At 47.7% G+C, this 12,564-nt stretch overlaps 1 protein-coding gene across 1 annotated transcript in view; it reads left to right on the top strand.

Annotated features, from left to right (window-relative positions):
- The first annotated feature begins 7,034 nt into the window (after positions 1–7,034).
- The window catches only part of LOC136624385 (oocyte zinc finger protein XlCOF22-like), a 177,948-nt gene continuing 172,418 nt past the window's right edge, over positions 7,035–12,564 (top strand). Inside the window, exon 1 of the mRNA XM_066598353.1 lies at positions 7,035–7,179. Coding sequence (XP_066454450.1) covers positions 7,102–7,179 — 78 coding nt within the window. The 5' untranslated portion in view covers positions 7,035–7,101. The remainder of the gene's footprint in view (positions 7,180–12,564) is intronic.

Raw genomic sequence — 12,564 nt, 5'->3', positions numbered from 1 at the left:
TTGCTCAAACTCCGTCAGGGGCGCTGTCAGGTATTCTTTCGGAATCAGCGTACTCACAAAGCCTCTCAGCTGCAAGTATTAAAGCTAGGACCCTGGCTGAGGGTGGGGACTGGTCCAAGATCTCGGTCATGGGTTCCAGGCCCGTCTGCGTCACTACGTCCCTCAGTCTGGGGGTTCGCTCCGCTGGGATAGACAGCAGCCCCTTCTGGCTTATAGTAGCTTCAAATAGGGGATTTGCTATGAGCGGGGTTAAGGGGCCTGGGACTGTGACCAGTCTATATTAGGGGGCAAAACTCGCCCATGTCTTAAATAGTTGTAGGCCAAAGGGGGAGATGTTGGGTATTGACTTAATCCATTTGGGCAGAATCCAGGGGGCTCCGTATAGGCCATCTATTTCACCTGTGTGTTCTATATCTACCCAAAGCCTTGCGCTTCTACTTTTAAGGATGTCTAGGACGTAATTTGCAATGTTAGCCTTGTGGTAGAGGGAAAAGTCCGGGAAGCCCAGGCCCCCTTTTCTTTTCCCCTCTTTAGCAGTGAGTAACGCAGACGCGGTTTGCGTCCTTTCCAAACGGAGTTGGAAATTAGGGATCTGATTTCTTTCAGGAATGTTCTTGGGAGCCCGATCGGGATTGTTTGACAGAGATATGGAAATCGGGGCAATACATTCATTTTAATTGCGTTGACTCGACCATTCCATGAGAGATATAGGGGGCTCCATTTGCTAAGGTCTCTCTCGAGTTTCTCAGCAAAGGGAGTGAAGTTTAGTTTAAAGCTTATTGGTAGCTCTGCGGGGATATTGACTCCCAGATACTTTAAGTGGGAACCAACCCAGCGAAAGGGGAGTACCGACTCCAAGTGGGAGACCTCGGCCTGCGGTAGAGAAATGTTTAGGGCCTCTGATTTCTGCGCATTAATTTTGTATATGTTGATCCTTCCGAACTTTTCAAATTTCTTTAGAAGTAGGGGCATGCCGACTCGGGGGTTGGATAGATACCACAATAAATCATCGGCATATAGTGCCATTTTGTGTTCCAAGGAGCTGACTCTGTGGCATTTAATCGAGTCATTACTTCAAATGGCGTTGGCTAGGGTCTCCATGGTTAGGATGTATAGAAAGGGGGAGAGGGGACACCCCTGTCTCGTCCCATTGCTTACTTTGAACGGCTCAGACAGGGTTCCACTTACTCTGATCCTATCCGTAGGGTCTTGGTATAGGGCCATGATCCACTGGAGCATCCGTGGGCCCAGTCCAATTTTTCCCGAAGTGGCAGAGAGGAAGGCCCCACTTACCCTATCAAACGCTTTTCCGCATCAATTGAAAGGAGACATAAAGGGGTTTTTGTTGCTTTGGCTCTGGCTATTAGGGACATCGTTTTGATGGTGTTGTCCCTTGCCTCTCTGCCTAGGACAAAGCCAACTTGCTCCAAGTGGATCAGTCTAGGGATTAGGTTCTGGAGTCTGTTTGCTATCAGTTTGGCAAACATCTAAATATCGACGTTTATTAGCGATATCAGTCTATAACTCCCGCAGGCCGAGGGGTCCTTACCCGGTTTGAGGATGATGGTGATATGGGCTTGCCGCACCTGTTTGGGGAATGGGCATCCTCTATTTACTAAGTTAAATGCTTCTAAAGCTATTGGGGAGAGTTCTTCGGCAAATAGTTTATAGAATCTGTCCGTATAGCCATCTGGCCCTGGACTCTTATTTACTTTTAGATTTTGGATTATATCTAATAGTTCTTGGGGTGAAAAGTCTTGATCTACTTCATCCGCCTCCGCAGATGCCAGGCTCTTGGGTGCATGATTGGATAGATAAGTGTCTATCTCGCTTTTAAGCAGTGGTGTTGTGGATTGGGTGTCTGTGGTGATATTATAGAGTTTATCATAGTAAGCTTTAAATTCCTCTAGGATGTCTTTGGTGTTGTGGATCAGATGGCCGCTGGTAGATTGTATTTTGGGTATATACGTAAGTGGGCCCTGGGGTGGAGGGTTCTGGCAAGTCGGTTCCCACATTTGTCTCCATACTCAAATGACCCTTTTTTAAAGGGGTTGTCTCGCGAAAGCAAGTGGGGTTAAGTACTTCTGTATGGCCATATTAATGCACTTTGTAATATACATCGTGCATTAAATATGAGCCATACAGAAGTTATTCACTTACCTTCCCTGCGCTGGCGTCCCCGTCTCCATGGCTCTGTCTAATTTCAGCGTCTAATCTCCTGATTAGACGCGCTTGCACAGATGGGTCTTTTCCCTTCGGCTCGGTCCGGCAGCAGCGGTGTTCTGGCTCCGCCCCCTTGTACGTGTCATCTCGTAGCACCGCCCCGTCACATGTGCCGATTCCAGCCAATCAGGAGTCTGGAATCAGCACATGTGACGGGGGCGGAGCTACGCAATGACGCGTACAAGGGGGCGGAGCCAAAATGCCACTGCTGCCGGACCGAGACGAAGGGAAAAGACCCATCTGCGCAAGCGCGTCTAATCAGGAGATTAGACGCTGAAATTAGATGGAGCCATGGAGACGGGGACGCCAGCGCAGGGAAGGTAAGTGAATAACTTCTGTATGGCTCATATTTAATGCACGATGTATATTACAAAGTGCATTAATATGGCCATACAGAAGTACTTAACCCCACCTGCTTTTGCGAGACAACCCCTTTAAGCTTGTCTCTAAGGGCCAACGAGCGCTGGTCTAAAATCTCAAGGATCTGTTGTCAGATTGATTTGATTTCTGATCTCAGGACTTCGCTTTGTTTGCGTTTGTTACCGTGTTTCCCCGATAGTAAGACACCCCCGATTGTAAGACGTATCGGGGGTGTCAGGGGGGTCGGCCAATGTAAGCCGTACCCCGAAAGTAAGACATACCGTAGAAAAAAAAAATCATTACTCACCTCCCCCGGCGTTCTGTCGCGCTCCGGCAGGATGTCGCTCGCTCCGGCAGGCTGTCGCTCGCTCCTCGTCCCCGGCGCAGCATAGCTTTCTGAATGCGGGGCTTGAAATCCCCGCTTCCAGAAAGCTAATACACACGCCGGCAGCCATGACATCATTGAATGGCTGTGATTGGCTAAAGCAAACGTGGCTTCAGCCAATCACACTATTCAATGACATCATTGAATGGGTGTGATTGCTAACACGTGCGCCTTCAGCCAATCACAGCCATTCAATGATGTCATTGAATAGTGTGATTGGCTGAAGCCACGTGCGCCTTCAGCCAATCACAGCCATTCAATGCTGTCATTGAATGGCTGTAACTGGCTGACGGCGTGTGTATTAGCTTTCTGGAGGCGGGGATTTCAACCCCCGCATTCAGAAAGCAATGCTGCGCCGGGGACGAGGAACGAGCGACATCCTGCCGGAGCGCGACAGAACGCCGGGGGAGGTGAGTAATGACTTTTTTTTATTATAAGACATACCCCGAAAGTAAGACATAGTCTGGCTTTTGGGGATAAAAAGAAAGTAAGACACTGTCTTACTTTCGGGGAAACACGGTAGCAGTTTCCTTGGCTCTCAGAGAGGCTAGTAGGCCCGATAGGGTAGCCGATCTTTCTTTTTTGATTCTGGAACCTTGGGAGATTAACACACCTCTTAGGATACATTTAAGTGTCTCCCGCTTTATTGGCGCGGGTGTTTGATCTGCTAGATGTGACTCTTTGAAGATTTCAATCTCTTTTCTAATTGCGGCCACACAGATGGGGCCTCTTAGGAGATTAGTCTCCAGGACTGGTATCTTGGGGTAGATCCCCAGCCCGCAAGACCTCCAAAGACTGGGGAATGGTCCGACCATGATAGGTCTCCGTGTGAGCAGGACGCGGCACTTTCGAGAAGACTATGTGAGATCAGGAGATAATCAATCCTGCTGTAGGAGCTGTGAGCTGCTGAATGGAAAGTGTAGTCCTGGGACTCTGGATGTAGGATTCTCCATAAATCAACTAGCTGTAGTGTGTCTAATTTTTTCTTAAGAGTCCTGGTTGCCGATCGGGAGACGGAGGACTTACCCGAAGAGGAGTCCACGGCGGGGTCCATTACCATATTGAGGTCTCCACCCAGAATTATTCTTGATCCATCTGCGAAGTTGGTCAGGGCCTTCAGCACTCTTGTTGCAAAAGGTACTTGGTTCTGGTTTGGGAGATAAATATTGGCAAAGGTGATTACAAAGCCTAGTATTTCCAGCTTGAGGAAAATATACCTTCCTCCCAGGTCGATCACTGAATCAATTTGTTGATTCTGGAGGGTTCTATGAAGGGCGATGCAGACTCCTCCCGCCTTTTTGAGGGGGTCGGGGCCATGTAGCCAAGTTGGGTAGTACGAGGAGGAACAGATTGGCACACCCCCCGCTTTGAAATGGGTCTCTTGCAACAGAGCCACCATCACCTTTTTTCTGTGGAGATGGTAGAGGAGCTGTCTTCTTTTCTGTGGGCTGTTCAGCCCTTTAGTATTGAATGAGCAAAAGGTTAAATTCGCCATTCAGTATGCGGGTGGGTGGGTGCTTTCTTTCTCTCTTGAATGGGTTGAAGGGGGGGGCGGGTAGTGGAAGGGCACATGAGGAAAGAGTAAGTGGGGGGGGGGGGGAAACAGAAGGGCGAAACATACAACATAAATGTAAACGGAAATGAAAAGGGGCCACTGTAGATCCCCTAGAACTAAAGGTCTGCCTAAGCTTGGCAGAAAATAACAGCTTCAACTAGCTGTTAGCCCTAAGTGGGAGAGTGGGGGCTAAGGAGGGTTGGGTTTGGAGGTCCATTATCTGTTGAGAGTGTAAGTGTAGTTCCTGATTATGGGCTTCTAGGGTTTCAGTGGTCTTCTCCTGCGCCTCTTCTACTGCCTCTACTCTCTGGCCTATTTGTCGGATCTAGTGTTGCAGGGAAGCCATATCTTCCTTACGGGCGTCTTCCAGTTGCTGGAATAGAGCATCAATGTGGTCCTGGGTCGGCAGAGCCTTGAGGCGTTTTTTCCAATCCCAGTCTTCATCTTCCACCCGCCTGGGGGGGGGGGGGGATCTGGGTGGATAGTCTAAGTGTTGATATTTGACTCTCTCTGTTACTGGGTTCCCCCTGGTAATTGACCCCTAGGTCGATTTGGGTTTTGTTGAGGCCCGGGAGTCGGTCTGTCTGGGCCTCTTCTGAATAGCGCTTTTTTAGCGGCAGTGGGTCACTTTGCTGCGGCTGAGACGTTACTGTAGCTGGCTTGTTGGGGTAAGGGTAAGGGCTGTTTGCGGAGCCCATGGTAGGGCCTCTCTGCCCGGAGTACAATTCTGAGAAACTGCGCGGAGGTGGGGAGCTGAGCAGTGACGTGGAGCCGTGCGTTGGTGGGGAGCGGGCGCTGGTCTGGGGTGAACCTTGTTGTGGGGGTTCTCCCCCATTCTCTGTGTGCTGCGGGAGTCCCTTATTTGGTTTCTCTCCTGCACAGGGCTTACTGCTCGTAGGGGTCGTTGCTGTCTCCCTCTGTGGCATTAGGGACCCTTTGGACAAGGGGGGCTGATGTGGGCCTCCTTCCTCCTGTGCTGCTTGCTTTTGCTCCTCTTCTCCTGAGGGTTTCTCCATAGTTATGTGAGGGGGGGCTACGTGTGCCCCAGGGGACCCCGACTCTGGGCTGCTTATGTCTGCCCACTCCTCTGTAGCTGGCCTGCCAGCTGCACTCACCGCTCCTGTCACCTTGGATGCTGTGCCTCTGTCCCGGCTTGCCGCTACTCCCCTCCCCCCCCCCCTCTTCACTGCCGCTGGCGAGTACCTGGGGTTCACTCCCTGCCGTCTCGGAAGCTGTGCCTCTGTCCCGGTTCGCCGCTCCTCTTCTCACTCCCTCCGCGAGGCCGCTGGTGAGTATCGGGGATTCGCTTCCCGCTGCCACAGGTTCTGAGTCTCCGTCCCGGCATGCTGCTCCATCTCTTCTCCCCTCCGTGCGGCCACCGGCGGGTATCGGGGTATCTCTTCCCGCGGACGATTCTCCGCTGTTTTCGCTGTGGAGAAGTGTCCTACTCCTCCATTAGCTGGCCACGCCCCCTCTGCTTTATTTTTTTAAACATTTTTGGGGTGCTTTTGTTTTTTAAATGCTGCTCTTCACAGACTCTCCAAAACCTCTTCTAAAGCTCCTCGTGTGAATGTAGCCTCACTGCAAAGTGATTAACTAATGTAGATATAAGGAGAAATGCACACATTAAGAAGTTCTTGTATTCTGTGTATCCTTGTGTGTTGGAGGCTTACTGATCCCCTCACAGTGATGGTAGAGCTCTAAAACATACCAGCTGTACACAGAGATAGTGATTACAGTGCAGTTACCTCCAGTATTAGTGATTACAGTGCAGTTACCTCCAGTATTAGTGATTACAGTGCAGTTACCTCCAGTATTAGTGATTACAGTGTAGTTACCTCCATTATTAGTTATTACAGTGCAGTTACCTCCAGTATTAGTGATTACAGTGCAGTTACCTTCAGTGATCACAGGTGATGTGTCCTCTGATTGTGGTCATCCATTTATCTTCTTTCTCTGGGCCCAGACCGCCATGAAGACTTCTTCCAGCTATGACTAGTCCCTGCACACTCTGTCCATCCTGACACTGCCCCAATTAACCTCTCAGTAACTCCCCTATAGTACTAATGCATCTTCTGTAGTCTGACAAATTAGTAATGTCTCTTTCCCTTTAATTAAGATGTCCCTTTGTGCCTTCACTAAGCTGTAATGCTGCCTTTGTTGCCCCACTTAGTTGTAGTGCCACCTATGTATCACCCAGAGTGGCTTTGTTCCTAGCATCACCTGACTCCGCCCCCTCTCCATCCTTGCACCCAGCATGTCTGGGGTTTGTGGGACAAGTCAGGTAATGCTGTGAACAGCGTGGCGCTGTGTGGCAGTCCTGTCAGTCAGGAAGACAGAAGATGGCTGATAATGGTGCTAATGAATTGGGGGTCAGCAGTGGGGGCCAAGCAGTGGGGTGTGGAGGGGGCTGTGTTGGGGCTCAGCGGAGGTGCGGAAGGGAAGAGGGGGAAATGCCCGGTAATTGTATTATTATAGCGGATTTTGTATGATGTTACATTGTCTCGTCTTCTTCCCTTTCAGGATCCTCGGCTGATATCTTCTATATCAGATAATTATCCTGATTGACCCGACAAGGATGGAGAGGAACCGGGACAAGATGGCGGAGAGTATATTCACCCTCACCCTAGAGATACTCTTCCAGCTTACAGGAGAGGTGAGAGCAGGGGCGTACCTAAAGGCTCAGGGGCCCGGGTGCAAAAGTTCAGCTCAGGGCCTCCCCCACCCCCTGTACCCATGCCTAAATCCTGCACTACAGGAAAACTTGTTTGTAGCCCCTTAGGCCACTCTCATTGCTCTTTACCGCTATTAGCACGGCGCCCCGAGCGTCATGCTAACCACCGTACAATGTTCCCATTGACCTTAATGGGGTTACTCAGACCTGAGCTTGAATGCAGTGTTCCTAATGCCGTGATTTTCGAGAGCTGTCTGTTCTATTTTAGTGTTTTTTAACGTACCTCCTCACGCATCACAATGGTGGGGTGCATTTAGAAGCGCTGTCAAATGTTGTACCATGCGTTCAAAAACTCCGCTAGAACTTGCAGTAAAAATGCCACAATTTAGAACTGCGTTTTCTGAGCGCATGTGTGAGAGCGGCCTTAGGGTGTGTTCATGTTTTTTGTTATACTTTTGAAATAAAATAAAAGAATACATTTTTAAAAACTGCATGCGGTATTCAAAGACCACAAACGTTTTTAAGATGCCGCATACACTATAAGAAACTGCAGGTGTTTTTGATGCATTTTTTAATTGTGTGCAAAATGTGCAATTATATACATTCTATACAGGGAGATGCATAACTATATAGCAGTGATGGACAGATAAGGTAGATAGATAGATGAGAGAGGTAGGTAGATGAGAGTTGGTAGATGGCTGAGAGGTTCACCATCTTGTCTGTATTTTCTGTATTTTTATAAGCTGTGAAGATGCTATATTGTGTCTCTAATCTAATCCTCTGGGGAAAGGGAACATCGCCCCCCCCCCCCCTCCTCCACGAGAATTGAAGGAGCAGTGCTTTGTGTCTTAAAACTGGTCAAACCGGTTTTTAACCAGAAAACACATCTAGGAATGCCTTTATGTAAAGGGACGGGAAATGGCTGGTTGGAGAGAAACACAGGAAGTATTTCCTTCGAACAACAAGTCAAGAATGAATAGAGCATGCTCAGGGGAAGCTCCTCCCGGGTAAATGATCTCACAGCTACCTCACAAATACCTCCCTATGAGAATGACCTACCAGCACACAAAATCATGTAACTGTATCCTAAATTACCTAACTTCCTGATTTAAAACCTTATATAAACTTTTACCCGCCTAAATAAAAGGAGAACCTTGGCACACATGATTTAGACGTGTGCTCTTTTAAAAGGGTCTCCAGGCCTGTACATTATTCCTATCTAATATGGCACCCACAGTATATCAAATAGCAAAAATTGCGGTAACAAGAGAGATAGGTAGGTAGATGGAGAGATAGATGAGAGAGGTAGGTAGATAGATGAGATAGATAGGTAGCTAGATGAGAGATTGATAGGTAGGTAGATGAGCGAGCTTGGTAGATAGATAGATAAGAGAGATAGATAGATGAGAGTGATAGGTCATTAGATAGATAGATGAGAGAGACAGATCGGTACATACCCCGGACCAGTTCTCTGTGTGAGGAGAACAGCAGGCACAGAGATGCTGTACACTGTGCAGAAGTGCATGGGTATGACATCATCATCAGCTTCCTCTGTTCCGAGCCATGTTATGTGTGTGCCTGCCTGCCTCTCTCCTCTTCTGCTCTGCTGTTGTCTGACTCGCACTGTCTGCCGCAGAGTAACAATCATGCGGCTGGCAGTACGACAAGCCGGTAATGCACTGTATGTGCATTTGTATATGGCGGAGGGTGGCCTCTGGGCCCCCTCTGTGCAGGCACCGCATCGCTATTGTGACCCCTGCGACCATGAACGGTATGTCAGTGGGTTGTATGGCTTGAGAAAGGTGCCCTGTTTTGCACCGAAACGCGTTGCCTCATTAAAAGTTTTGTTGGATTTCAACTTCTGGATTATCACTATGGACCCTGGAGCATAATCTTACACTTTGTGGAGGACACTCTGAGGAGGGGGCATCTGTTCATCATACCCCCCTCCTTTCAAGTAAGCGTTAGACCTCTCTATTACTTACATGTGAACCTGTCCTCAGTTTACTCCATTTTTTTGAGCGCGGACCCTTTTCTGACTTTGCATTTTATGTCAGTGGGTGAGACATTCTGAGTATGACGTCACGTTCCATCATTCTTATCTATGTCAGTCTCTGGTCACATCTACGTCAGAGGACTTACTGCCGATTCAGTCCTTCTGCCACCTTCATATGAAGCATGATTACTACGGGCTTTCCACAGTGGTAGCTTGCAGCTATTATGCAGGAAATACGCAGGGGCCAAATCCACATCTAAGCCCGCCTGCACACAAAGAGGTTGATTTCTGTATGCGGTAGCCCACAGTGGAGTCTGACCGTGTGGCCGGCCGGCATCTGCTCGTACCTGTCTATTCTGTTCTTCATCTATACTGCGGATGGTCCACACTGCTCGCTGTCGGACATGCGCTGTACAGCTTTTTTTTCTCAATATTTTCCCCCACACCGTCTCTAGGTGATGAATTGGAATCTGTGACCTGCCTGCTATGTCAGTTGCGGATGGACCGCGGGTCAAGCAGCTTCCATTGACTTAAATGGAAGCCATCCATGCAGACATCACAGGAAAATGAAATGTGCTGCGATATTTCCTCCGCTTGTGGAAACCGCAATTTCTTTCCGTAAGAGTGCAGGAAAAAGCGTTTTTCCGTAGCATGCTATGGATGGTATTTGGTGCAGACATCGGCCATGGAGTCCTTAATGCAAATCCACTCGTGTGCAGGTGGCCTAAATGGCTCGTATTATGCTGCGGACTTACTTGCCAAACTTCTGTGAATTTTATCCTTTGTTCTTCAGGGGTTCAAAATCCGCAGCATAAATCCGTAGTATAAATAGTCTCGCTGCGGATTTAGAATCTGCCGCAGTTCTCAAAGACTAAGTAGATTTGTTATAGAAAATACCGGCACCGCGTGAAAGACATTTTATAAATCTCCCCCGCATGGCCTGTACTGTAAATGCTGCAGCCAAGTGTGAAGACGGCCGGAATGCTGGAAACTATTGCAGCTGGTAAAATGCCGAACAGCCAACAGAATAGAACTGTCAGGGTAATCAATCAGTACAGCATCAGTCAAAACCCACCCTAATGTCCCGTTGTCGACGGTAAAGGAAAAACACCACAGACAGGTCTGGTATGCTTCCCTGTACGGGAGTAATGGCCAACACTTTACTGGCTTACACAGGGCTTTATACCCTCCTGTTGCTACACAAAGCATATAGCATCTCATTGGTCCAGATATATAGCATCACCATATATGTCCATAATACTGTCCATAGCAAAAGTTAATCAGACAGGCGGCTGTATCAATCACATGTTCCTTATTCATAGCAGACACTTCTCTTTTTCTCTCAGTCCTTCGAGCAAGATGTTGCAAGTTCCTTACACTGCCAAGCTAATCGCCGTTCTATCTTGTTCCTCTTTGTAATTTTCCAAGAAACAGTCTTCTCCGCCTTGCAGAAGCCTTTGTCGTATCTGATATGATTTTTTAAGAATGCATATTACGTATTTTGAATATTAGGTTTTTTGTCACAAAGCATTGCATAGAATTTGCACGCAGGTCTAAAGATATAAAAACATATAGCAATATATACACGTGCCCTCACAGAACAACACAACTGAGGAACACAGATGTGAAGAGCCGACATAACTGCCGGACCAGACTGGGAGGACTCTAGAAATGTCTGCAGTGATATTTATGGATGTGTCTCCCCATAAACAGGATTACACGGTAGTGAAGAAGACTTCTAGTGATGGCTGTCAGGCCCCGGTGTCTGATGGATGGGGAAGACCCCTAAGCCCAATCACAGGGCCTCCACCTCACCCCCTGATACTGGAGGAGATCAATGAGCAGAAGATCCTAGAACTCACCAACAAGATGATTGAGCTGCTGACTAGAGAGGTGATGCTGCTGGGAATGCTGGGACATTATACAGTAACACTATGGCGGTATAACGTGTCTGGGTGATGACCGTATCATTGTGTTGTCAGGTTCCTATAAGGTGTCAGGACTTCACTGTCTATTTCTCCATGGAGGAGTGGGAGTATTTAGAAGGACACAAGGATCTGTACAAGGACGTCATGATGGAGGACCACCAGCCCCCCCTATCACCAGGTAATAGACAGGACTGAATCCACACAGCCTTTATTATTTGTATGTAGAGATTGAATTCAGTGGCTGTCTGTGTTTTCTGCAGGTAGATCCAGTAAGAGAACAGCAGCGGAGAGATGTCCCCGGCCTCTTCTTCCACAGGATGATCAGGTAAATGGAGAGAAGGTCTCATGAAATCTCCCCTCTGGTCTGTAGGACGGCTGGGAAGGTCTTGTGTTTAGTCTTATTATATGATTGATACTTGTGTAATGAGAAAGCTGGAGATGGCAGGATTACAGCCGACCGCAGACATTAGATCTCCACATCTTATCACTATTTTCTGGTTCTGGAGACTTCTGATTGGAATAAAGAAGCAACAGGTTGGAGTTATACAGGAGACCTGCAGCTATTTGGCCCAGATCACTACTGCTGTCATGTCATTCCGGCTCCTCATACTAATTAATGACCTTTTCTGGCCATATAAAACCTTCCACACGACTTCTCCAACTGTGTGATGACTTTTACAATATTTATTTCACAGCTGGTGAAACTGGAGGAAGATCCGATCCCTATTGATGCTACAGAGACACATGTGAGGGGGTATCAGCCGTGTACGGAGGGGATTCCTGCAGATGACCCCCCAGGTGAGACTGCATGTAGAGAAGAGTCTGTGTTGTCAGGGTTTTCAGCTGTATATTCCCTTATTTGGCATGAACATTCTTTGGGTTGTAAGTAGGAAAAGTCAAGGGGTGGCAACTTGATTATTCAATTCTAAGTGCAAAAGTAAGTGACCTCATATGTAATGTAACTAATAACACACTTATTAACCGCACAAACATGAAATTTGCCACAACCATTCTTTATGTCCCAATGGGGAAAGTAAAGGGGTTGCAACTTCAATATTTAATTCTAAGCGTGAAAAACTGAAAAGCCGCCATACATTACATAGTTCTTTTCTCAGAAACGATAAAGCCTAGGGAAATGATTTGTATACTGAGGAGAATATAACTGATCTGTGTGTGTATATACTCAGGAGAATCTACCTCACCTCTATGTATATATACTGAAAGGCTATAAAGTACATAAGGAAGCCGCCATGCACTGCAGGGATGGAGCCTCTAAGGCTAAGAAGGGGCTGCAACCTCCAGTCTGGGGGTAAATTTGAATAAAAAACGGCGTTACCTTTAAAAGTAAAATGTGAGGAGAGTGGTAGGGGTTGCACATTTTGCAGAGGGACATTGCTACATACAGTCTGAGGAGAATCTAACACTCCTATATGTGTATACATA

This window comes from Eleutherodactylus coqui, chromosome 4, assembly GCF_035609145.1.
Source record: "Eleutherodactylus coqui strain aEleCoq1 chromosome 4, aEleCoq1.hap1, whole genome shotgun sequence".
NCBI classification, from domain to species: domain Eukaryota; kingdom Metazoa; phylum Chordata; class Amphibia; order Anura; family Eleutherodactylidae; genus Eleutherodactylus; species Eleutherodactylus coqui.
This window is presented reverse-complemented; position numbering and strand designations above follow the sequence as displayed.